Below are 27,340 nucleotides of genomic sequence, written 5' to 3'. Positions count from 1 at the left end.
ACTTATTAACAGAAGACCAATACTTTGCCACGAATCATCCAAACCAATGCAGCGTGTAACTTTGAACGGTTGCGTTATCAGTCATACACGGTGATACGTAAATAGGAAATATCAGTTGTCAGATTCATCAGGCTTCTTCCGGCAAACGTGAAAGATTAGTCACTCGTTAGGGGGAATCGAAATGAATTTAAAAGCGTTACCAATTTATACTGCTCTCTCTCTCTCTCTCTCTCTCCCCCCCCCCCTCTCTCCTTCTCTCTTCTTCTCTCTACTTCGTTACCTCTATCTCTCGCATGGGAACCGGACCAGTCGTCTTGCTGCGCTATCCTCTCACCGCACCAGACTATCCCGAGACTATGCATCTCTCTCCCCCTTATGGACCTTCCTTCTCTGTCTTTGATTATTTCATACCTGTTCCAGAACCCCTCTGCCCCTCCTCCCCCTCCCCGCCATCTCTCTCTCCCCCTCTATTAAAATACATGAATTCATCTAATCAGACTGCTTTGTAATCCACTTGGATCGTCCCAGTGGTACTCGTATTACTTGGAATGTACATTAATTTTGTCATTTAATAAGACGATTTAACGGTTAGGCCGCATGAGTGCGAATTGTATACACTAGTTTGATATTAGGTAATACCTAGGTAGAGATTTTTACTTTAGTTAACGATAGTATTGCGAATCCATGGCCGTAAGTAGTCCTGCACTACGTGAATGCTGCTGCTGCTAATGCGCCGATACGTTTACGTCACCGCGTGTCCATTTGTAAGATTTATCCGAACGTTCATCCGGTACGTTGGATTGGACGATCGATTTCTGCGTTACGGTAGCCGATTACTCTTTTTTTTTTTTTTTTTTTTTTTTTTTTTCAGTTAAATTTGCATCTACAAAGAACTTCTAACGAGAATGAGATTTCATGAAAGAATTTTCAGGCGACGTCTCTTTTTTTTTTTTTTTTTTTTTTTTTTGAAATTATCAATTAGCCGTTACGGTAAAACGATAGGTAGGAAATTTCGGACGTTGCGGAATTCAATATTGTACGTTGCTTCGGGATTCAGTCGATCGAACCAAGTGCCGATTGATTCGGTCGGATGGATCTTTTGAGATGGAATTTTTTTTGGATTAACGTCCGAACTCTCTCAGTTCGAGACTACCGATTTAATGAGGGATTTGGCATTTAATCGTTTTTGATCTACTTACATTGATTTTTTTTTTTCAAACTTCTTAAGAACCAATGTCGCATTTAATTTTTTTTTACTGGTTCGATGACGATTCCCGTCATTTTCGTGTATTATTTATGTCTGGTGACGTCACGACTGTGAGATTGCGCGAATTTAGGGGTCTTTAGTGGATTCGGGATGACAATATTGTATTCCGTAAAATGTACCTGGTGGCTTGTCAACAAATTTCCGTCGGAGGGATACTCTTTTTTTTTTGTATTTTCTCAATTTTGAGGGTTGAGAGGGAGAGTGGGGGTGAGATTAAAAAAATTATAATTGGGTAACTGATCGAACGATTGGACATATTCGTGGATGACGTATCAGTATCTTTGTCAATGATTTTGGAATGCGAAATTATTTTGCGAGTGCAAAAATTGTTTTTCTTTCTTTCTGTTAGTCCGTCGCTGCCGATTGGTGGTAACTTTTTGAAAATTTATCTACTGCGATTTTACGTACGCCACTGTATCCTTCGGGTTGAGATTTTCTTTTTTTGAGAATTTGCCGGACAACGAAATTTTACCGGAACGTCAATGAAAACGAGCACAGCACACTTCAGCCTGTACTATTGTGAAAGGAGCAATTTCAGTGCATTGGAGGGAAACGAAAGAAAAAAAGAGGAATAATAATAAATACATAAACCACAACGTCATCCTGTGCGTCATGCATCGCGAATGAAAAAAAAAAAAGAAATACATTTCAATTAATAAATTTGTAAATTCAATCGGGTCTCGCGTGAGTTCCTATATATATGTATATGTGACAAGCTTTTTCGTAAATTTTTTGAATTTGAACAAATTACGTAACACGTGGTCGAGTGTTTGAGATAAAACGAAAAAAAAAAGAATTTGGACGGTCTCAAACCAAAGTAGTACAAAGAAAGTAGCTGCTATGCGAGGCCTGATCGGATATTAGGAAACACGAGTTGTAAAGGCATAATAATGGAGAGAATGTGTCTAATAGAAAAAGAGAAAAGCAAATGTAAAATTGTATCATGTCTGAATGATCTGTCAATCGAATATCCCTGCATCTTGTTTCGGTATTCATTTTAGGATGACTTATATTTTATTTTTTATTAAAAATGCAATGATTGTATATGGGCTGCACTTGAATCATGATCGAATGTAATGATTTATTAAGTAATGCAAAATAAATGGAAAATATTCAAATAATTACCTTTTCTCTATGTGTATATATATATATATATATATATATATATATATATATATATATATATATAATAATTACATATAATTATATATTGTATAACTTCAAGTTCAATAGCGACAAAAAACTGTCTTTCCTACCGTCGATACGTATATCCCGTTCGCGCTAACAATTTCCTCTGTTCTGTATCTCATTTCCGTTACCGACAGCCGGAAGTAATATAGTATGTTTGAAAAAGTAGTGAAATATTACTACTCGACTTGTATCCTTGTATATTTGCGACATGTAAACATGCCTGCGACACGTTGACAATTTCCCTTATGTAGAGGAAAAAAGGTTTTTCCCACGTATATCAAATACATCACAGAACCCATCCGTTGCAATCTGATATGAAAAATAAAATAAATCTCTTCCTTTTCCTACAATTCACATTTTCTCCTAGTCCTAATCTTCTCTCTTCTCTCTTTTACTCGTCAAATTTTTTCGTCGTCCATCTCTTTATTTAACCTTTTCCCACTTATTTCGATCGAAACTTCACACCAATTTCTTCGTACTAACCCACTCGACCTATTTCAGCTCATATTTCGAAGTACGTTGTAGCCATATGGATTTCATGTTTTTAATACGGCATCCAGTCAATCATACGTGGCCATCCATATATCGATTATTTCACTAGGAGTCAGTAGTATAGTCGCCCTGAGACAGTCGGCCTGACACATCGTAATTTCTTCTACTTCCATCCGCGTGAAATCCGACAACGTTCCTTTGGTTAGCATTCCAAAATTTTCCTATTTCCAAATTGGATGTGCCTCTTTCGTCATACCTATAAAAAAAGTGAGTTCCTTCATTTAATAATTAACGCTCGCGACAGCTCGTAATCAAAGACAGGTAAAAAAAATATTTACATAAACACTATAACGCCCAAAAATACAAAACAGCAAAGTTTAAAAAAAAAAAGATTTTTCTTAAACTCTGATCAAAAAATTATTTATAATTATCAGTGTAACATACAGGTATAACGAGCATTGACGTTACTCGTTTATCACTAATTTTTATACTCGATGCTCGTTCCACATTTCTAATTAATAATGTTACAAAGGATTTTGCCACGTGTAATCAAATTAATGATAATTATATTGGCTGAGCACGTCGTACAATTTATATATACCTAATATAATTTAAATTATTAAGGGGTGAACTTTGTAAAGTTTTTAATTAGTAGTCATAGGTCGTCTCGTGTGGGGTCAATTAATTTCTTGTTTTATTTTACATAATTATCGAGCTTTACGTGTCGTCAGATGTCGAAATGAATTTTACGCTGATATAGGTCAGTATGGTGAGTATTATAATATATGAAGTATATATGTGCATATATACCTTCACAAGAAATACACGTACCACATGTGCTAATACAAGAAAGCACGATCGATATTTAACTATATACAATGAATGCTAACACGGAATGAACACGTGCAGTAAACATACCTACTGACCAGCTTTGTCCAATATTATTATTATGCACTAGCTTATGTCACGTGACGGCTGCATCTTCAGTCCTATCTTCTTAACCTGGACGTCTTTAGTCGTGAAAATTAGTGCTGGTGAAATTGTTAAGCAACATGTATGTGGTGAATTTAGTTGAAATGGAAAATAACTATCTGCCCGGCAGACGTAAGTTATGTGTATATGTCAGGTACATGGGAAATCAATATTCTTGACAATTGTAGGGGAATCTACTTACGTATACACGAAGGGCTCAATACTTTTATGGCAGGATCGTGCTGGTTTGTGGGAATTGTTAATTTCTTTGTTTCATAAGGCATTGAATTAATTATGAGACCTAGTGTAGGTATTGTTTGATATGTACCGTGTGGTCAGGAAATTGAGGTTAGTTTTAGAGACCGTATTGTAAGTGATGCTTGGGGAATCGGTAGGTGGTGGATTATTGTTACTTGGAGTTTTTCTTTTTTTCTTTTTAGGGAGAATTTTGAATTATGAAGTATCAACAGGTGTCTGTGGATTTGGTCAACATGGTTATGACGGCTTGTTCGTATTTGGCACTTGCCGGAGCTGCTTGGATATTCTTGAGACTTCTTCAGGCTTGCTTCTGGCTGCCGCGACATTTGCGCAAGCAAAATGACGTGCAGAAAATGTTGCAGGATAAGGTATGAGAATTTATTTGATTTTGATATTTTTTTTTGTATATGGTTATTTTTTTATTATGGCTTTCGAACGATTTTTTTTACTCAGGTTGATGGCTACGAAAGGTATATGTTGGAGTGCGAGGAAAAGGATCGGGCTATGGGCATCGATAGGAATTTAGAGAATTTTTGCGAGGGCGATGAAAAATCTGAAAATGATTCCAACCCCAACAAGTGGAAGGAGAGACGAGAATGTCTGGAGATGCTGAAGCGCGAATTGAATCGCGTGCGCGACGGCGGTGATATCAATGATTGGGATTATCTTCTTGAAGAAGATAAGGCGGAGAATTCGGCGAATGGCACGGACGTTGATAACGAGGAAAATCTTGGTATTAACGTGGAGGATGGGAAATTGGAGCAGGGCGAAGATTCCCACGTTGATGAGAAAAAGGAGAAGTAATTAATGCTCTTCTTCGAAGGAAGCTCGGATGAAAGGACAAACTTTTATTTTACATAGTCATGCAACTTTAGATTACGCAAACGAATATTTTTTAAAGGAACTCAACATATCTTACAACGTGCGGAGATACTTTCTTTTTATTTTATTTATTTTTTCTTATCTATATCAATCTTACAAATTTTTTGTATTACTTCAAACGTGACCAAGAGCGACGCTATGATGATAAGAATAATTAAATAATGCAATTTGTATAAAAAAATCTTTTTTTTTATTAATAATTCTTCGCTCTTAATATTAACAGTAAAGCCGTCCATTGATACAAAGTCTGTATACAGTGTTTTGAAATGTATGTAGATAATTAGTAGTGATAATCGTGACGTCATCGAAACGTCAATACCTCATTTGACTGTAGCATCTCCTTTGTACTGTGAGAGGCTCGATGATAAGATTATAAAGTGTGTTTATAGATCCGTTATCTTAAAAAAAAAGAAATCCATAAAGAATTAGTAGACTAATTAAATTTTACATAAGTAGTACAGAAAAATGCTCAATATTATTTTTAAACTCCTACGAATTCGTTTGTTTTACTACACAATATATGTATACTGTGACGTGATTTTTCGAATCACGGTGACAAGGCGACTCCAGATACCGATTCAGATAACGTTCTCGTTTTCCGGTCTCCTTCGATTCGCCATTCTGCTCAGGAACTGAGCTCTCGAATCGATTCGTAAAGTTACGCGAATGCTCTCGGAAGATTTTTTATTGTTGACTCGAGGTCGAGGTACTCGAATCTGTCGTGGAGAGAAAATCTCAACATAACGAGTTGCCCGGCAGAGGAGACGACCCGACGGAGGCTTCTTCACGGACCGGCAGAGGTCCGGCTGAGACACCAGCCCTAAGAAACACTCGCGATTTAGTTTAAAGGGACGACTGAGGGGAAAGGATAATAGTCATTGGCTATTAGGATCTCGACCAACCGGAATGATTAGTTACCGAATTTTACTATTGTCAAAGTCAGTCTGTCTTGGGACACCGATCGGGGTGCCTCGAGCCGCCTCGCGCTCCCGTGCTGTTTGTTGATAGTTTTTCCAAACGTGTTTCCTACCCGGTATAAAAAGTTCTCGTTTGTGCAGTCCTCGCGTTGCTCTCGCAATATCCAGAAAATCCTACCGATTTTCTGCGTGCGTTTCGGAGGTGCAGTGTCGTGCTACAGTGCAGTGCCCACCTGAGTGCCCCCCGGATGGAGTTCTCGGCCTTCACGGATCAGCTGCACCAGCTCCGGTGAGAACTCCCAATTTATTAATTGGTGGAGGGATTTCAATTTTATAGCTCTAATTCGTTCTGCTACGTTCTCGATCAATTGCTCTCCGTTTCCAGTGCTATTTACCTGATGTTAATTCCGACCCTCTTTACCTTAACCTAGCAATCTGAGCGGCCGTGCATTTCCGTAACCGTTAGTTTTCGAATTTTCGTTATCGATGTGGAGTTAAGAAAATACGTTACAATGCATACATTTTTATTATACTCACGGAAACCAAAGCTTTAACAGTTAAAATAATGTAATTAAATGTAAAACAACAAGAAATAATTGTAACTCTATTAACACGTGTTACAAGTATCACAATAAAAGAGTGTTTTTTTTTGTTAAACAAAAGACTTTTTACCGATAGCATATACAATAGTTCTTTCGCATTAATGAACTTATCTGTACTAAAGATAATTACTGTAAAAGTTATAGAAAGCAATTTTAACCACGCCATTTGCCAAGGATAATAGAAACGTCTGGATAACATTATAATTAATCACCAAGAAGCAGGCACGATTTACCTACGTATTATTAAGTACGTTATACTATATTATCCAGTAGTGCGACGCAACTACAAGGCCAAGGTTGCAAAGTAGGATAAACTTAAAAGGAGCCACGTTTTCTGGCAAATATCCAACTGGAACGTAGTTTATTTTGTTCAACTGCAAAGAAGTGTGGTTATGCTGCGCCAATGCCTTGCAAATTTTCTCTTTCTGAGGTCCATAAGTAAAAACTGAAAAATTTAAGACATTCTTTCCTGTCTATAGAAAGCTCGCGACTATGGAGCACGCAGCTCAGACGTAAGACAAATATACGTAGTAGTCATTAAAAAATTCCTTGTTTATTCCCTCCACGAAATAATCGTGAAAAAAAATGCAAGGTCGTTGAAACAAGGCTTTTCTAATAGAACCAGCTGAAAGCATACGAGGTCGATTAATATTCTTGCATCAAAGTACAGTAGCCAATCAATTTCAAAAGGCTAATATCAATAATCGTACTACGTAAGTATTTTTTTCGTATATCGATCATTTGAATTGTGTTGTTCAAAATTCCTAGCAGGTGTCGCCACTGTAGGTCGAACGGTCGTTGCGCGCGACTTGTATTATTTGTTCGTAGAGAACGCCCAGGCAGGTGGCGCTGTGATCAACCGGGTAGTTGAGGGTGAAATTCGCCCCCCGTAAAAAGTCTTAAATAATCCGTGAATCCTTAGGCGTGAGTTACTTATAATTCCGTTTATCGTTTGCCTGAAGGATGCGGGGCGCGTGTTGTTTATTATGAAATCACAAGTGTCGCGGTGGAGACCTGCGATGGAAACCGGCGAGGAGTCATGCTGTGCAAACTGCGATGGAATTGAAGGATAATGACAGAGATAAATCGTATCGCGAGCTAGGGGTGGACAAGAATATGTGAGTAACCTTTTCTATTTAGCTTATTTTTGTTAATCGTAGTCTAAGGATGTCACTTAATGGCGGCGTCTCCGATGATGACATTTATGGCGGGATGCATCTGCTGCGCCGTCGTATTTCTGTCCTTTACGTCGTCGTATTTCTGTCTTGTGCCGATATATTACTATTGATAACCCACGTGGGTTCTCATTCGTCGATGAACCTTTAATTAATTAAATTGCAAAAGCTTATGCAATATTTACACGCGTCCATGCGACTAAAATATTTCGTTATTCTTGCCCACAGAATTTGTCATTTCTACAATTCAAATCAGGCGGAAATTATAACAAGACGTTTGTAATAACGCGTAGAGAACTCCTAGTGAACGTCACTTGCTTTTTGTTTTTTATTCTAAACTTCACGGTGAACCGAATCAACTAGAAATATTATATGCATATTAGATAATACGTCATCCGTTGCCCCAGTAACAGGTTATAATCCATAATTTTCTATATAGGGGATGAATCTATGCCCCATTGACAACCCTTTATGGTCAATGAAATATATGTATTCCTCTCAGTGGAAATTCGACCTTTTATCTGCTCGGACACGAGGGTTACCGACCCGTGAAAGACGTCACGAGTTACGTCATTGATTCTAGACACATACATAGTTTACCGTCATTTATTTTTCTAACAGTACAGAAATAGCCTTTCTCAATAATGTACAAAAGCGTTACCAGCTGACAGACAATAACCTCTCTCCGCGTTCTTCATATTCACATACGATTAAAACAGTTCTGAGTTCCGAAAATTTCGAGATTCAACAACTCTCCGGCGCATCTAAATACACAAATCTTCACAGTGCAAATATTAAATCTAACCTTTGCAAGATCCACAATTCATTAATATATCCATTGTCCATACAAATAATTACCACCGTTTCGATCAGTAAATCAAAATGCAGATTCTTCCTATAGCATTAAGAATTCCAAACTCGAAAAAGTCATTGAATCGATCTGTATCAGTGTCCTCCATAATATTCATACATTCTAAGAAGCACCTATTTTCGTTTCCTTCCTCACGTATCTTCACGCAACTAAAAATCCCGAGGTTGTCACGTAGCAAAATACGTCCGCCATAGTTCTGACAATCGTGCTACACATATATATATATATATTCCATCATAGATCATAGATTAGGAAAACTATACCTCTAGCCTTTAGTACCTTGCACGTGTCCCTTCGCCATACTATTTATATACGTCTCATTATATCCATACGCTACATGTATAAACCTGCCTATGAACAGAATGTAATTCCTATTCAAAGTACTCTTTTTATCGGTGTGTTTTATACCCAAGTACTACGCGCGTTCGTACGTCTCTTCCTGCATGTCGTATCTACGTGTATGGCTGCGTCTGGAAAATCGTGTATACCACGCAGCTTCATCCTTATCGATCCGTACCAAACCAGCCAAGTCGTCCAGCCTCCATCCAGCCCGTCAGCCATTCTCTCATCTCTGTTGTATTCTCCTCCCTCTCGCTCCCTCTCTCTCTCTCTCTCTCTCTCCCCCCGCCAATCCCCTCTTCCCTCAATTTCTCCTCCTCCTATGATGATCCTCTCTCTCGATTAACAAGGATCGTTGACGTCGGCGCGCTAAACTCGTAAAACTTTACTTGGTATTAAATGAGAAGTTTTTCTTATCTTCCCTCTCCATCGTCAGCCATGTTGATCCAAGCTATCTATTTCAGTCGCACATTTTCAGTGGGCTCATATTTTTATACGTAAATTTTATAGCGCCATAACAGATTCCTGAATACATTATTTTCGTACATACGGCTATTCGGGACTGTTGCACTACTGGGAGATTTCGTCCGGCTGATTTCTAGTAATTCCTATGCAATCTTCAGACGACGCGACAGTCCATAACCAAGCGCGCCTATGGTTATTTTGGGATTGGTGAAGCTTCTTTTTTGTCATTAACCTCGTAATTTTGTTTAATGTTTTTTGACAGATGAATACTGGATAGGTGCATTTTTTCTTAGCTATCTCGCTGTTGTACGATGATAATTCAAGACTTTTTGAGAGAAGGCTGAGACGTCAAATATACCATTGAAGTAACCCTTAGAGACGATATATATACATCATATATAGGGGTAGCTTTTTATATAAAGAAAAGATAGCGGTAAAGTAAATAAAAAGGGGACACGGTGACGCCACTGTATACAGGGTGAACCAATGAAATATTTATCTTTCTAATGTGCTACTGCTATCAATGGAACTCGAATAGAAATTATTTCGCGAATACGACTGTATTAATGGCCGCGCCACGTGCGTGGTAGATTATTCTTTCGAGGCGTCGGTTCGGTTGCAATTAATTTTTCGACTCCAATTTAAACAAAATATACAAAAAATTCCATACGGTCTACTTGGAGTAAATCCGTTTGCGTTTTGAAAATTATAATATTTTTTAAAACTCTGCTCCGTATGGGTTACCGAGAGGGTCAACCTTAGTCAGGGTTATAAGGTCAAGGCCTGAACCCTCGAGGTATTCAAAGAGCTGCAGTGCGATGTACTTTGCCGTGCATAAGAAAAATCAATATACGTATATATATATATATATATATAGGTATAATCGAGCGTACATCACCAGTCGCGAGGCTTTATCGACGTATCAATCGTAATCGAACGGAAATGCCGATTTAATTATTCAAAATAATCGTTTAGACGGACTTACGTGCTGCTCGTGTTTTTAACCCGCGGCTTTAACGATTTCATCTATTTCCGTACGGCACGCCAGTTCTTGCCACTTATTCTACTTGGGAATTATCAAAGCAATTTTACTTTGGGTATCCTATGCCATTTGGAACTTTTCCTTGACAGCTCTGGCAATCTCGTACATCCATCTCAATCGGTATAATTGAATTGGTCCGTTACATTGGGGTCGATTCAATTCACTCGCATTGTCATGCGTTCATTATTCATGCGTACATCACGCGTATCAAGTGCGTATCGGGAATAAGGTAATATTGGATATTTCGAAGAAATAATAATCTAGTCAAAGCAGTAGCGGTTTTTTTTTTTTTTTTTTTTTGAATTACGTACAGCAACAAATTTGCATAACAATCGATATATTGACGATTCGATAAGTATCGATCGCTGTGAACCTTTTTTTTTAACGATACATTTACACTCGATATATTTGTTAATTTTTCAAATTTTTCTAACGCGATTGAAAATTTTTATTTTCGTCAAATGCATATATGTATATCTTTTTTAACGGTTACTAATCGTCTTCGCGTGAATCTCGCTATTTTAAGAGCTTCAAGATCCTAGCAGTCTTTTCGAGGTAGCAGTCGAGTCTGTATATTTATAGAGGAAGAACGTGAGTCAATGGCCTGAATTCACGTTGCAGTTTATGAGGAAAAAATTATTAAGTGTCGAGATTCGGTTGCTGGTGGGTGAAAATAAAAAAAAAAGAGATTAAAAATGTCTGTCCGTTTAGAGCGAAATTCTTATTATTATCGTCGATGGAATCGCTTGGTTTTAATCGACGTCGAAACTTCTTCTAACGACCTTTTACTCGATAGCTTCCGTCCGCGTGAATTCGTGCGTTAGCGTCGCCAAACGTAAAATCCAAGTCTTACTTGGATTACTCTTTCCGGAACTTTTCTAGAATCCCGGAAGCACTTCCGGTTTTCACGCTCACTCACACGCTTCGCTCATCTTGATCGGTACCGAATTAAAAAGAGAATGGATTATCTTGGTTTTTTTTTTTTTTTTAATCACATGGAATTCAGTATACAATGGACAATGCGTGTAATTTGGCGCCGGGTCACCATAGGTCATTCCACCTACGTGAACTTAGGACCCCCGCCCAAGAACTGTATCGTCGGCAGCTGCAGCATGAGACAGTCATAACAATGCGCTCTTGATAATTTAATCTAGAATAGAAAATCTTTGTGCCTTTCACTGCACAGTCAGGCTGTGGTTGATTCGAAAGCAAAAAAGAATTGAAATCCGTTAAAGAGCGTGAGAATGAAAAATTAAAAATTAAGTCGTCAGCCTGACGTCGGTCATTACCTATACTCGAAGCCAGTGTAGTTTCGTAATCGGAAAACTAATTTCGGTAGCAGTTAAGACGATGACGGACTCTTCGAGAGGTTAGGCCAACGCGCAGTTGGCTATGAGGTCTAGCGCGGGTCTCATTGGCAGCAGCCAGCAGGCACGGGGATAGGAATCGGTCGCGTCTCCGTTCGCCGTTTACCAAGTACCAGGCAGCAGGGCTCCTTCCGTATTTGTCCCTCCCGATTACGTTTCTTCTGGTTCGTAGGCCGGGAGACGCTAATAAACGTCCAATGGGAAACCTTTGTTCGGACGTCGACGAGGAACTCCTGGCGGGAGCAGAAGGGCTCGGGGATAACGAGAAGAACGAAAGTCGCAAGATCGTTAATGAAATGGAGTCGATCTACGAGGAGAAAATTGGTGAAATCGATCGTGACGTTCATCGGGCATTTCTTGACGGCGAACCAATTCTCTCTCGTCTCTTGCGCAACGTACCTGCCGAGCACGATATTCTTGACGTCGTCTGTACCGTCAATAGGCTTGTCTTCTTTTACGTTATCATCAAGTGGGTCAATCTCGAGGTGTGGCTGCGTTTCGGGGGTGGTCCATTCGCCATGAATCGTTGATCGCTCTCAACCTTCGTAGACGCTTCGAGTAAGTTCCTTGCTGTTTTATTGCAACGAATTTGAGTGAAGCTCAGTGGCTTTACGAGGTATTGAAAATATGACAGTGGTCACGTTTGAAATAAATGATATTTCTGGAGCAAAGCTGGTGGGACAAAGGGAATCGTTACTCGCCGATGGGGACTGAATGTACCTGGAGGGGGAGCTTCTCGCGGGATACGGGGAGGATCTGAATAACGTTGGAATATCGGGGCAGATTGAAATTCCACGAAGTCGGGGAAGTATGTAAAAAAAAAATATTGGGGCAAACGGCTTCGCGCTCGAGGTACTCTTTTTGGGATCGTGCGGTCGCACGAAGTATTTGCCATTGCGTGGAAAAAAATTTATTTTACGCCTTTGGGTATGTTCGATTTGAAGATTTGGTAAATTTGTTAATCCTCTCGCGAGCTTTATATTCGTAATTCAATGTTACGTGTCAATTTCGAATCTGTCGATTTGAAAATTGGTTTGACCTTTTTTTTTTTTATTTTGACCTATGTACGTTATAGTATTTTTTTACCATGGCAATCGCACGTGATATTTGCGTGTACCGGGCTGTCGGGTCTATAACGATACAATTGATAAGCATACTTTATATGGCTTTATAGAATTTATTTGTAGATGTCGCCACTCGTCGGTTATACGTACTTTGGACTTTTTTCTTTGGATTTCGACCATAGCGTCTGTCCTCGTTGAATGAAATTCTATTATTAAAGCAGGAGTCATCGGTTATATTATTATTAAACGGGCTCGCAGACGTCTCTGGGAAATCGGAGTCTCATCTCTGCTTCCGGAAACGGACGTTGGCTGCAAGCAGAACGTGAGGACGATTTACGTTAAGCGGAATCAAAACAGTGATTACGCATCGGGAGGGCAGCAGCGTTTTCCCAGAACCTTTCGGATTCTTAGAGACGACTCTGTGGTGGGTCGGGCTTGGGGAGGGGAGGTGGGTTCGTTATTTTTAAAAACTCATCGTCCTGCTACACTTTTTGTCAACCTCCGCGATGCTTCTCCCGCTGAGACGTCTTGACGTTAGTCTCGTGGAATTTAGTGGCTGTCCGAGAAGCGCATTGGAGCGAGACGAAACGAAGGGGTGAAGCGTAAAATTTGCTGGATAATACAAAATGAAAATGTCTGGGACATTAAAAGAAAAAATTATTGACTTTTTTTTTTAATACGAGAGCAAACGATACTTTTTTGAAAAAATCGGAAAAAATGACGTCTAGACGCAGTACTTGCTACGTACTTGTCTTGAATTTCAAAAGAAAAAAAAAACTGAGGGTCCGAACGATGGAACGCTGTGGAGATGTACTAGAGACTATATATATCTTTATATCTATATATATCTTTCGAATGGGACTTACTGGGAAGGTTAGCATATGATTTTTTTTTTTTACAAATTTGATTCTCATTTTCGATTTTACTTTGTATCGTAGCTACGGGTTTCTTGGCTCTTTCGTACGGCACTGTCATTCCGCTACCCCCCTTGTCTCTCGAGCATCCCCCAACATTCGCTACGTATTTAGGCACTATGATTCTGTCAAGAGTTCACTAGCTGGTAGAGATGCTGTCTGTATCTGACAGGCTTTAAAAATCTCCCTGCACAGATGACCGCAGCAGCCATTTAAACTTCCTCTTAGGATAATCCGTAGCTTTGAAAATGTCAAAATTTTTGAAAAAAAAAAAAATTTGTAATCTTAAACTTCCGATTGGTTACGTTATCAAGATATTCGATCTTCGAACGGTAAAAAATTATAATGCATCAATTCATTTACATTGAAAAGGTCCGCCGGAAGTACCGGAAACACGTGACTGCCGCGTCTACGATCACCGCCGAGCATTCGTTAACCCCAGTTGGTATTCATCATGAACTAAAACGGTCGACAGTGAAACTTGGAGGGATCATCGACCGTGAAAACAGCAAATAAAATTTAATACTGTGCCTCGTGACAGAATTTTTTTTATCCCTGATTAACGAAGACCTTTGACCTTTCCTCAGAAATTTGCATACCTATCACCATATTAGAATAGCATCGACGATCAAGGTAATTTCGTCGGTATAAATAACGTCCGGGCGTTATCGATAATTCGCTAATGATTTATCCCGTCGGGTCATCAAGTTCATTCAGGAAATTAACATAACCGATATCAGCAGAGCAATCGACTTTATTGGTTATCTCGTAGGGGTGGGCGGTGATGAAGGGGGGTGGTCCGGCATTGATTACGAAAATTGAATGGACGGTAAAGCGTATAACTGAAAAGTGGCCTCTTGAATTGGAAAAATAAAAATTTTCCCTAATTAGCCAATCACCTAGACTCAACTGGATGATTATACCCGGACTCCACTTGCACACTGAGATCAAGTAATCTGCCTGCTGGTACATCGTGTCATCTGATCCATCCAATCGTAATTCTCCAGTTACACTTTACTCGCGTGGGTGCTTCCTGCCTGATAACGAATCTTGCCGAGAATTGTTATCATTATTGACATTCCTTTGTATCACGACTACTATATTCTTCGGACTTTATCTCCTCTCTGATTCGGCTTTATATTACACGTGTAAATATAAGCGTCTCGGAGTGCCGCTGTAACGCTATCTTATTTTTGGATTAACCAGTGGTGACATCCTGTACCTTGCGTGACGGTAAATTGGTCTTTGTTTTAATTTTAATGAACTTAGAAAAAAAAACGTGCTCGAACACTTTTGACTTGAAATCGATGCTTCAAGGCCACTGCTGATGTGGGATTGTTATATTTTTTTATTTCCATGGAACTTTCGTTGGCAACACTGAAAAGGGGTTATTGGTATAATTTATCTGTATAAAAATAATTTATTATCAGGAAAGCTCGAAATTACATGTGGCAGGAACATGTGGTTGAGAACAGCTGATCGATACGTGGATTGTTACGAGGGTAAACCTTTCTTTACAGCTACTTTCTGGATGCTGCAGTTTTTAGGAAATTGGATACGTCCCATTGGGATTAGACGGAGGTCTAGTTTGTTTAGCATAAATAGTTATTTGATGGAAAAAAAAAAAATTTGTTCTAAAATTAAGCTCAGGCAAGCTTGGCAAATTTTTGAGGTACTGTTTTTTTTTTTTTGTGTTTAAGGTTATGTATGCAGATATATATGTACATATGGAGGGAGACTCGCGTGTTCGGATTACCGCAGGTGCAGCTCGCACCTGTATATACGAAAATACACTTTGCACTGGCTTATCAATAATTCTTCATATCGTTCGATCGTTATCGATTATGTAGACTTTGTTTGGTGATGCAAGTAGAACGACTTGAAAAGAAATTAATTTAATGAAAATCAAATTTGACATTTGTTCTTGGTATTGACAAGCTCTTTACGTAGTGTAATAAGTATATCGTGATACGAAGAATCGCTGCTTTTCAAATTATTGGATCAATTTAAAAAAAATGTAAATCGATAAAATTTTTTTTTCCTGAGAATTTCATCGGTTCCAACAGTATCGTCGTGTATCCAGCAAGTAATAAAAATGGATCGACACCTCGCGCGAAAGTTCTATTTTAATGAATATAACAGCAGTTGCGCGTCAATCTTGCGTTAACGTACGCGGAATTTCCTCGCTGGGAAAACACCCACTTAATATTATTATTATCGCGTGACACACTACAGGAACGTATTATTTAAAATAGTTATCTCTCGCGTACATAGAGAACGAGAAATTTCACCCTCGCGGTGAAGAAATTATTTTTGAGTTGACCCAGAGATGGTATCGAGTGTCGCGAAGATAGAAATTGAAGCGTCTTCACGTCACCCTTCGTTTATCCCAGCACCGCGCGGTCTGAATTAGCAGGCGTCGAACGATCCGCGGGATCCTTCGTATTTAAATTTCGAAAAAGAAAATTAGCGACATCCAACGTATTACGAAAAGTAGTCGAAAAATTTCTTAAAACTTTTTATACGTGCGTCCCTGGTGCCGTCGATCCATGAAAATTATACGGTTGGGATTCTGACGAGCACCAGGAGTCGGCTACGCCAGAGGCAGACGAAGAGGTAAAACTACGGATGAAGATAATCGTGGCCGAGGTGGAGGAACGAGAGAGGGAGAGAGATAGAAAATTATAACGAGGGTGAGCAGCAGCGAGTATAGGCAGACGTAGACGTCGTTGCGGCGACGCCGATGCGATAGAAGGGGTATGGCGTCGGGGCGCCCGGCATCCGTCGGCTGGTCCTCCGTTCCGTGGTTGCAGTCAGTCCGCTGCCAGACGCGCTTCGAGTAACATGTATGCTGCAAGGATATTATTAATTCGAAGTCTGCTTTGGTAACAAGCTCTAAACAAAGTTCTAACCTCAATCCTGTGTTTGATAAATCAAAATCTAAATTATATAGACTTTAAAAAGTAATCGAAAACTTAGCAGTTCACATCCGTGCGCAAAGTTCATTGGTTTATAAGTCCGTATTAAGTCTACGAACTCTTGCCGGTCAACGGCACTAGCTGCCTTCGGTAGCTCCGCGATCGTGCATCAGCTGCCATCCTGTACAGTAACATAACCTGCAGAGGTTACCGTTAAATCCAACCGGTAATTTCCACGCCACTTTTTACACGCTAAGATCGACAAAGGAATCTTGAAAAATCTCTCTGTCCAGGCCAAGTTCGTTGATACTTGTGACTGAGAAAATACGTACTTTTAATAACACGATAGAAAATTGTGGTTGCGCTCAGGCCAGACGCTGACAAAAAAAAAGACGCTACGGACTCGAGTTGGAGGGGAGGCGGGTTACGTTTCGTGGAAACCAGTTCTAACAGGCACAAAGGATTACAGAAAAGTCATCGTCTACCAATTCAAACGGCCAGCAGTTTTCTCTATACTCCAACGAAAATCTACTGTCGTTCGTCTTAACCTAATTTGTGTCTTGTGACTTCTACGTCATCCATTGTCGTAAATTTTGTTGGTGCTGTTTGTGCAAGTGACTTTTGACTGTGCTAATACGTAAATCGATTTATCGTTCGCTCGTCGAAAGCGATCGTAAGCGTACGGCATCATTGCTACCATTTTGAAGAAAATCACCGAGGCGATGAAAACCAGGGCGATCAGCTGACTAGCGGAGTTGTTCGGCTCGGGAATGGGTGGAAATTTTAGTCGGCACGTTGAGCTTAAAAACGCTCAACTGCAACAACAACAGGAACGTCCAATTTGTTCAGTGATGACGTTCGGCACTTCGCTTCACAGCGAGAAGGCCCACTTCGCCAATGACAACACAAGCCGGTATGTCCACTGATGTTTTTTATCATGGCTCTCGTTAACCCATTAGAATTGTTCTTGTTTGATAAATGACAAAGAAACACGATGCTCGAGGAAGCGTTGGAGAATCTCTTAGAATTCTTAACAACGTTTCGCTTAAGCTTTACTGTCTGCCCTCGAGTACCTACGCGTATATACATATACGATACTCACGTTTGGAGGTTAGGTCTAGGCTGTTACGCTTTATTTGCGATAACAATGTTTTTCCAATGACCTGTCATTCGTTCTGTAATACCGTGGATATTTTCAATCAAGCTGATCAATTTTCTCAGCCGGTACTGACCGTGTTAATAATTTTTCTTTGAAAAGTCTTAACTGTCTCTCTCTAACTCGCTCTCTTGAATTCTTTCACGAGTACCGTAATCGTCTGGAACAATTCAATAAGACTTCTGTGTCTACTGTTATTGTGGTTGCATAATTGCATCCACGGTGCATTGTATCTGAGTCTGTAGTTGAGAAAATATCAGGTTGCTCATCTAGTTGTTATATATATGTGTAACAACATGCCACTCAGTTCAAAGCAATGATGACTAACGTTTTCATCTACTGTTTCCTGCTCGTCCGGTTATAGAAAAGAATTGCGACACGTTTTTCACGCGCTGCAAGAACAAAAACGGGATGTCTTTGTTGCGTGATAAATAATAATACGACCTTGATGTACTGCGTGATACGTGAAGCAGAAAGAGCGAGGGAAAATATACAACAAGGAACCCAAATGGCATTAATCATACTTTTGTAATTCATTATTCGCATTCGAGACTCGCGTCGGTCGCGGAGAAACGTGTGTGCGCGTACGCGCATGCGCGTGCTGTGTGTTGCGTCGTAAAAATGGACGTTTAATATTTTACTGAGTTATAATTTTTTCCAACTACCTCACAGTTACCCCGGTTCTTGGTGATTTGCATCGGACTTTAATTAGTATCTTTTTTTAGCTCACTCCACTGAGCATCTGTGAGAAGCAGTTAAATAACGGTTTCATTCATTACAGGCTCGCTCGAAAGCGCAGAAAGCCTGTCCGAGCGTCTCGTTTCATTGAAAATGCTCGTTGCAAAAATTATTGCCGAAAACTTGGAAATTCTCCCAAGGTAACAGATAAGAGCAGAACGAATTATTTGGTAACAATGATACACGGTTTCCTCCGGTCGAGTCTGTTCGAATCCGGAGATATTTTTCTTGGATATCTTTGCTCTAGTTTCTAGGGAATTTTTTTTTTCTTTCCCACTTACATCGAATCCCCCGCAGCTATACCGGAACTCTGAAACGTTCATTCATTGCACCGGAGCCATTAAAAGGAATATAAAGAAGGAAGACTCGTATACCTTCGTATAGGAATGTATTTCTAAAAAGATGAAAAAAATCCAATTTTAAGGAAACTCCACGAATTTGTAGGAGTACGCTAAAAAATTGCTTTTCTTTTTTCTGGTTGTACATTTTTTAATCTTCCACGAGAATCATTGTTTGCGATTCCGTAAGCAATTCCGCGTTGCGGCCTTGGCGCTCCGCGGGAAACTGTCAGTGAAAACGTATCGCGCCTCGTCATAATTGCAGAGACGGCTGCAGTTGAGTCATTAGCCTGATTGCACTTTTGTACACTCAAGGTATCAATAAAAATTATTTTTACCATTCACGTCGTCGAGCTTACCCAATTTCGATTCGCAAAGCTGATAAGAATTTTCGATTTACTCAAATAAAATTATCTGTATATTTTTAGGTTATGCAACGCTTACCACTATGCTCGCCCATGGCAAGCCTAGATGCTAATTCTAATGCTCAGATTACAGTGTAATATCTGATGATCTTATAGGGCAGCAGGTTTATGAATGAAAATTAATTCGTTAGCGAGCGGATGAATGGATCATTGAACAGAAGGATGGATGGCTCACCCCGTTAATTCTATCTGCGCTTATCGTCAATTGTCCGTACAGCGTATATCTGTATGCGCCCTATGATCAGACACTTTACAAGCGCGAAATCGGCATTTTACTTCGGCAATAAGTCATTGCTTGGTAGTTTGTAACACATGGCGATTGAACCGGAAAAATGGTTCTGCTAGAAAACGGGCAAGCAAGGTCACCGCGCATATAGATTGCTATGACCTTCCTATCTTAATGTTTTACTGGGGCAACGGAATCATCGTTGTATAGATATAGCCAATGCTGAGTAAACTGAAGTCAGTAGCAAATCGAGTTGGATCCGTCTTCCACTCGAACTATGGGTTGGATCAGGGGTCAAGATGAGTTTGGTTTTGCTTGAGACTAGTGCATATGGGGGGGGGGGGAATTTTTGATGAGTTTATTTTTTTTTTAGGTTGGTGTATCTTTTATTACTAGGATAAATGTCATCCTCATTGCGACAGGAGGAAAATGCTTTATGACTATACTCTCGTAAAAGGCAGGATATACTCGTTCCGAGGCAAATGAGGTTATTAAGTTAGGTTTTATTTTCTAGTTTTTCGTCTCTTTTCTCTCCCTAACAGTGTTTTATGGGAAAGAGGGTTTTGACGTCGCGTCGTCTTGAGGACTTACGGTATAGATTGACATTTTTATTATATTTATGTACTGGTTGGTTTTTGAAAAAATTTTTTTTTCTTTACGAGTTCACTATAGGTTAACGTTGTTTAGGTGGCAGTCGACAGTTATTCCGATTGAGTCTTTTTTTTTTGGTAGTTTCATATATTGGTCTTTGAGAGTGAAAACAAAATATATCGATCGCTTATCGATTCTTTTTTTTTTCGCGCAGACCCGAATCGAAGTTAAATTCACGCGAATCGAGAGCATTCGGGAAATACGCTTTCTCTAAGGATTTCACGCGCGAAAGTTCGCAAACTAGTCGCGATGCTAATCGCGCGCATCCTGTGACGAGCCGACCAAGATGGTCGATTGTCGCCGTGTGAAAATGAGCCGGAATAAAAAAAAACTTTGTTCCCGCAAATCCGTAACCCAAATTTAATATCCAGTACCTCGTTAGATATCGCAGAAAATTGCGATCGAGACGACAAAGGATGCTGCAGCCTTACGCAATCTAAAATCCTATTTTGTCAACAAAGCGTACACGAAGCGAATAGCGTGTTGACGATTGCAGTTAAAAATAATTATTTCAACAGCAATGATAAGAATTTCGAAAAATTTTCAATTTTTTCTACTCCAGATCTGTATCACAAATTTCCGATAACTTCCGGTTTTTTTTTTTTTCCCAATCTAACCACGTCTTCAAACACTCTACCGCGTAGTTGAGAATTTTCTATATTTGTCTACCTCCGTACATATGGTCAGTATGTTATTCATTGTTCATCTAATTGTCTATATCGCAACGTTTACGTAATTCGGATCACGTCCATCTAACCTAGTACGGTCGAACTACGCACGGGATCCCTCTTGTAATTCCAAAGGAAAAATTTTCGCCCATCCATCGACGCATATCGGGGGGGTCCTCCCTCTGTCGGTAATCATCATACCGTCAATTCAGTCCAACATCCGTCCACGTGATACGCGCGACATTTGCTTCGGCTCCCGTAGTGCCCGGCGGTTGGTTTCCTGGCCGATGACGTCATAGCCTCTCAAAACTTGCCAGGACGATTCCGAATGATACGTATTTTCTTTTTCCATAACAATGTCATTTCCTACGCGTACTCTGTCTACCCAATGGACGATCGGTAGTGCCCGGCGGTTGGTTTCCTGGCCGATGACGTCATAGCCTCTCAAAACTTGCCAGGACGATTCCGAATGATACGTATTTTCTTTTTCCATAACAATGTCATTTCCTACGCGTACTCTGTCTACCCAATGGACGATCGGTAGTGCCCGGCGGTTGGTTTCCTGGCCGATGACGTCATAGCCTCTCAAAACTTGCCAGGACGATTCCGAATGATACGTATTTTCTTTTTCCATAACAATGTCATTTCCTACGCGTACTCTGTCTACCCAATGGACGATCGGTAGTGCCCGGCGGTTGGTTTCCTGGCCGATGACGTCATAGCCTCTCAAAACTTGCCAGGACGATTCCGAATGATACGTATTTTCTTTTTCCATAACAATGTCATTTCCTACGCGTACTCTGTCTACCCAATGGACGATCGGTAGTGCCCGGCGGTTGGTTTCCTGGCCGATGACGTCATAGCCTCTCAAAACTTGCCAGGACGATTCCGAATGATACGTATTTTCTTTTTCCATAACAATGTCATTTCCTACGCGTACTCTGTCTACCCAATGGACGATCGGTAGTGCCCGGCGGTTGGTTTCCTGGCCGATGACGTCATAGCCTCTCAAAACTTGCCAGGACGATTCCAAATGATACGTATTTTCTTTTTCCATAACAATATCATTTCCTACGCGTACTCTGTCTACCCAGCGGACGCTCATGAAAATCTTACGACCGGTCCGAGGTTGCAGTCAAGGCTATAGAAAGGAACGGCGAACGTGTGTAGCGTCGGTTCCATCTTTCTCCAACAAAGTGCCCGGTTGTTGCCCTCTCTGCGCTCATCTGTTGGAAGGTCGCCTTGACGTGTCTTCGATGCATCATCGAAGGCATTAGGTCGCGCTTAGGACCCCGCTTGCCTCTCGTATTCCAGTTAGTCAACCGTCGCATCCAGGCATTCGAATCGCACGTGACGATTCTTGTGTATCGGAATCTAACGAAGCTCTTGGCTCAGATCGATTCGTACGCGTAGAAACTTGGCGACTTATTCGGCTACTCGCGTGGGTCGAGCTTCTCTTGGAACGTTCGCTGGAAGCGGTTCGTTGCTATTACTGTGTTCCTCATAGCCGGGGCTGGGAATTACTGCGCTTTGACGTACCGACAGTTAGTAATCAGGCACCTGGTGTGCGATCCATTATTCTTGTTGGTAGTAGGACAACTAAAGAAAAATGAGACGCGAAACTCGTTTGTTATATACGTCATTAATCGGTCACGTGACCACGGCTTGGGAATCACGTGCGAATTACACTTTGTTCGTTTACTGCACGACTGTCTGGAGACGTCGGTGGTTAGTTTTTTTTAATTTCTGTTTTTTTTTTTTTTTTTTCATGTATATAAAGCGTACCGACGCTTGGCGTCGGTAACACGCGCGATTAACTGTACCACGCGTATGTGCTTATAGCGTATAACTGTAGACACGTGTGCATCATCTTGGTATAATTACGCACGAGACGTCTATGACGTGTACACATTTTTTGCAGCATCTATTATCTGTAAATATTATACCGTAATATGCGTATTCCCAGCGTCGCAATTATAATCAGATTGAATCTCTTCCGGAAGGAGAAACAAGGGGATTAAGTTTGATGCCGTTTGTGAACATTTTTTTCATAGAATGTACTTATATATATATATATATATATATATATATATATATATATATACACACACACACACACATATATATTATGAATACGAGGTAAATTTTTGGTAATTTTGAAAGGGTCTTGGATGATTGAAGAAAATTTTTTTTGCAAATAATTTGTCTTTGCTCAAAAACAAATTGGACACGATAGCAATTGATTGACACGATATTTGTATTTCGTAAATCTTTTTTTCAGACGCGCCGCCAGCGCCATGCGTGATCCTGGGTTATCAGGCGTTCTATATATTTTCGGATAATCACGGCAGTACTCGTAATATATGAGTTTTCGTAGGGTTAACATCGCATTACTCTTAAGTCCCTATAACTCATTACGCTTTGGCATTATCTCGTATCGTCTTTGCGACGAAACCATGTTAGATAAAATTTGTGGAATGTTTGCTTATGAATTGATTAGATTTTTTTTTTATTGCGAAATATTTTTAAAATTATGCCTGAAGCTTCACTGGCCGTGAAACGAGAGGTGGGGGGACTGTAGTGCGAAAATGGTAAATTATCATATCCAATTTTGCGAGTCGCAGTTGGATGGTCGTTTTGTTGAAATTGCATTTGCGATAACGTAGAGTCTGACATAATCATAAGTATATGTCTTTTTGCGACTTAACAACGTTCCACTGTGCGTTTGCCAAATTTACTCGAGCTTGCCAATTATTGGCATAGATTCGTACATCGCGAATTCATAGGGAAACAGGTACAAAGTTTTCTACTTATATGTCTTTTTTTTTTGTCACGTACGATAAAATATCGTAAGTAACACGTAGAGTCAGTTTCTCTGTATTTTTACGGGACGCTACTGTCCCGTTGGTTTTTGCCTATTTTAAATTTCCCGCACTTTAGCCAATATTTGTACGGTCGGTACGGTAATAATTTTACTCGTGAAAAAAAAAGGCGAACTATACATAAATCGTGTCTATACAACTATAGCCGCTTGTCTGACACGTTAATCTGATCTGTAAACGAAAAAAAAAAGTGACGCAGCTACTTAGTCAGGGTTAGGTTAGGTTAGGTTCGTGAAAAATGTGACTTTAACACCAGAAACAGCCCAGTCGGTCATAACGAGTAATTTCAAATTTTTAGTTACGAATTAGAGAAATTGAAGTCTTTATTTTTTTTCTTTCGAATTTGTCAAGATAAAATAAATATGTATGCCAATTTTCGTCAACCATTCTGATTTTGAAGTTCTTCATGCAGTATACCTATGGACACCGAAGACAATGGTGATTGGTCTAGTGTTAAAAAAAAATCCCTATGAACTCTCTCGCGTTACCTTATTCTTCCCTATGGTGGAACGAACTGCCGGCACGCACCTACTTACAGCCGACAATTACACCTCGGCAACGTTACGGCAGTCTAGTTACTTTCCTGAGAAATAATGAACGGACGCATCCGGCCGTTTGGCGAATTTACGCTCGTTACGCAATTGCGTCAGGTAGAACGTTCGGTCCTGGCTTTTATTAATGACGCAAGCGCCTGACAGAAGAAGCTACGTGGTTAAAGTGCAAAATGACAACGGAGAGAACGTCGCAGGTAAACGGGAACATCAATGCAATAGAAAATAGAGAATATTTACCAAAATTGATATCGGTCCGCCACGTAACTTAAAAGACAAAATTTAATTTAAAAAATCAACACTTTTTTTTTCAATGCACTTACATCTACTGCAACTCCAATTACTTGTACGATTTCTATATATATATATATTTCCCATGCACGTGTCTACACTCCCTGTTTTCTCCAAATGTCAACGTATTAAAACGGCATCAAGTTCAAGGAAACGAAATTTCCAAAGGGCATTATAATTCGTGTAATTTTTTTCTTCGCGTTTCGTTGATCCACCGAGGACTTTCCTACGCGAATGACACGTGGGAGGAAGCTACTAGGCGTGGTACACAGACGTGCCTAAGAACGAACGGTCAAAACGTATACGTTGGTGGGCATCGGGCGAACACTGTAGCCAACCGTTAACGACATAATGTCAGTCTCAACGAAGAAACCAGCCGTCATCGTGTCACGTGCGAGATATTTATAGTAACAAACGACGAGCAAACAGCACTCGTTCTCGTTAGACGAATTATTACCGGCTGTTACCAAGTTGAAAATCTCCATCAGTCCATAGTCCCTGGTCCACGATTTCGCGGTGGTTCTCTTAGTAGAACATTTCTTAGAGTTCAGAGCCCGTCTAGGTACCCACTGGATCAGACCAGACCAGACCAGACCCAGGTACAAGGTCTCGACAAGTCCCTAGATTTCCATAACGTAATTCCCACTAGGGAAATCAGGTCGTGGCGGCGTCAAGTTTTACACCCTGACTAGCTCGGAGCTTGCCTTCGTCGAATTAGGAAGGCCGCCGTCTGTATCTCGGACTAGCTCTATGCGTCCTCGACCTCCCGACGACCTTAGCATGACCTGGCGAGGACGTACTCTCCCAAAAACGTCATAGTAACCTGATAAAAAAAATATATATATATATCTTTGACTCTAATGAAATGCGAATCACTATGATCGTCCAGTGATAATGTAACCTCTTCCTTCTGACTAAAGAGATCACGAGATTTTTGGATTACGAGACTCTACAGGTGCTCGTGTGGCTTCCGTGGTGTTACATGTTTGCTTGCTAAGAATCTCGTTACGTGTCACTGTATATAGGGTGTCCCGTTTTGACTTATACACTGCATGATCTCGGAAACAAGGAGTTTTTGGAAAAAATTTTTGAGACAAAAGTTGTCGGGCTCGAACGGGGCCATCCAGTGGGATACCTGAATCTTTGGCTTGGTGCCTGTGTTGGGCCCTGTGAGACTCAGGTCCAGTTTTTAAAATGAGGACCCCTATCTTTTATTGCAGATTTGTGTTTTATGGAATAAAGTAAATAAGTTTTGTTCTTAATCATTTTTTCGATAAACCCTCTGCAAAAGATGCAAAAGGCCCTCGAAGTTGAATTTTGACATACGTTACAAGTTTCGGTTTTTTGTTAGTGATAATAGTAATATGGACTGGGGATTTGATAATCTGACTAAATTGAAACTAGAGGATGTTGATCCTGCCAGTTAAGGCAAGATCAATTAACGATCCAGCCAATACACAGTGGGATAGAAGCTAAAAAGACTGGATAAAAGTCAAGATTTCGTCTGATTTTTATGAAATTTGATATAACATGGTTGTCGAAATGTTTGATTTCGAATTTGAAGTAAAAAATTCGAAATTCAGAATGAAAAATTATCAAGATCAATTTATCGAAAAATGATGAAGATCAAAACTTATTTACTTTTTTCCATAAAACACAAATCCGCAATAAAAAATAGGGGTTCTCATTTTAAAAAATTAACCTGGGTCTCACGGGGCCCAACACAGGCACCAATCCAAAAATTCAGGTACGCCACTGGATGGCCCCTTTCGAACCCGACAACTTTTGTCTCAAACATTTAATCCAAAAACTCCTTGTTTCCGAGACATTGCAGCGTCTAAGTTAAAATGGGACACCCTGTATATAGAGCCAGCAAGCTTGTGACATTTTTCGCATATCACATGCCTGATCGCCAACCATCCACTTTTTTGGCAGTCAATGATCCTCTGGTGTTATGCGATTTGCACGATTACGTGGAGCTCGAACAAACACGGGAGGTTTGCCAAAGAAGAGTGAGCAAGGTAAGCAAAACTTGATCCGAAGCTGCGCGTGGAGCTGCTTACGTCACTCGGACGTAACCTTCTTTAAAGGACCCTTCTTTAAAGGTTAGGTTAGGCCGACTGAACGATAATCGCAAATTATTCATATCTAACCCAGGGCCTGATTTTCTATCAAGCGTCACTGCTCCGACATGTGGCACAAGGCTGGCAAATAATCTTACGTCGTTCTTGCCAGTGATAATTAGAAGACCAGAAGAGAGATTTGACATTGTTTTTTTTTTCCCCTTTTAATTTCCATTCAATTTTATCGCGTATATTTACGCTTTGTGAACGTTACGCTTCTTTTTTTTCCACGTTAAAAACTATATTAACACACATAACGGGTGGGTCGTTCGTATCGCGAAGATATTAGCGTTCGCGAGAAATAATGAGGATTCGCGTCGCGATCGAAAATAGATGTTGAAAAAAATGTCGAGGGTCGAATGATAGAACGAAATGTAATGGCGCCGGGAGCGTTTCGAGAGTTACGGTTATTACGTAAGAGGATGGTATAAAAAAAAAATTATTTCTCGAATTTTTTACTTACGCACAGTAGAAACGTTCAGAGATTACGATAAAAAATAAAATGAATTTTTTTTTATCACTTGATATCTCTCTTGGGACCCCCCCCCCCGGGGG

General features: G+C 40.1%; 2 protein-coding genes across 12 annotated transcripts in view; both read left to right on the top strand.

Moving 5' to 3' along the window:
• Window positions 1-3,061: 3,061 nt before the first annotated feature.
• On the top strand, window positions 3,062-5,600 carry LOC107271067. 8 transcript variants are annotated; one of them, XM_015746654.2, is made up of 4 exons: window positions 3,062-3,271; window positions 3,711-3,719; window positions 4,363-4,548; window positions 4,634-5,600. In XM_015746654.2, the coding sequence occupies exons 3-4, from the start codon at window positions 4,378-4,380 to the stop codon at window positions 4,982-4,984; spliced, it is 522 nt and encodes a 173-aa protein (XP_015602140.1). In that variant the 5' UTR covers window positions 3,062-3,271; window positions 3,711-3,719; window positions 4,363-4,377; the 3' UTR covers window positions 4,985-5,600. The 8 variants fall into 8 exon arrangements, with proteins under 8 accessions (XP_015602140.1, XP_024944050.1, XP_015602138.1 ...); XM_025088282.1 differs by having other exon boundaries at window positions 3,666-4,054; XM_015746652.2 differs by having other exon boundaries at window positions 3,666-4,270.
• Window positions 5,601-7,415: 1,815 nt separating this feature from the next.
• LOC107271065 overlaps window positions 7,416-27,340 on the top strand; it is a 44,040-nt gene continuing 24,115 nt past the window's right edge. The window contains exon 1 of one of the 4 annotated variants that reach the window (XM_015746649.2): window positions 7,416-7,699. In XM_015746649.2, coding sequence (XP_015602135.1) covers window positions 7,638-7,699 — 62 coding nt within the window. In that variant the 5' untranslated portion in view covers window positions 7,416-7,637. Of the gene's footprint in view, window positions 7,700-12,293; window positions 12,399-16,596; window positions 17,650-27,340 lie in introns of those variants that run through there. The other 3 variants (XM_015746651.2, XM_025088311.1, XM_015746648.2) reach the window with 3 other exon arrangements.

This window comes from Cephus cinctus, unplaced genomic scaffold, assembly GCF_000341935.2.
Source record: "Cephus cinctus unplaced genomic scaffold, Ccin1 Ccin1_scaffold0880, whole genome shotgun sequence".
NCBI lineage: Eukaryota > Metazoa > Arthropoda > Insecta > Hymenoptera > Cephidae > Cephus > Cephus cinctus.
The sequence above is the reverse complement of the archived record's forward strand: the minus strand, read 5'-3'. Positions and strand labels throughout refer to the sequence as shown.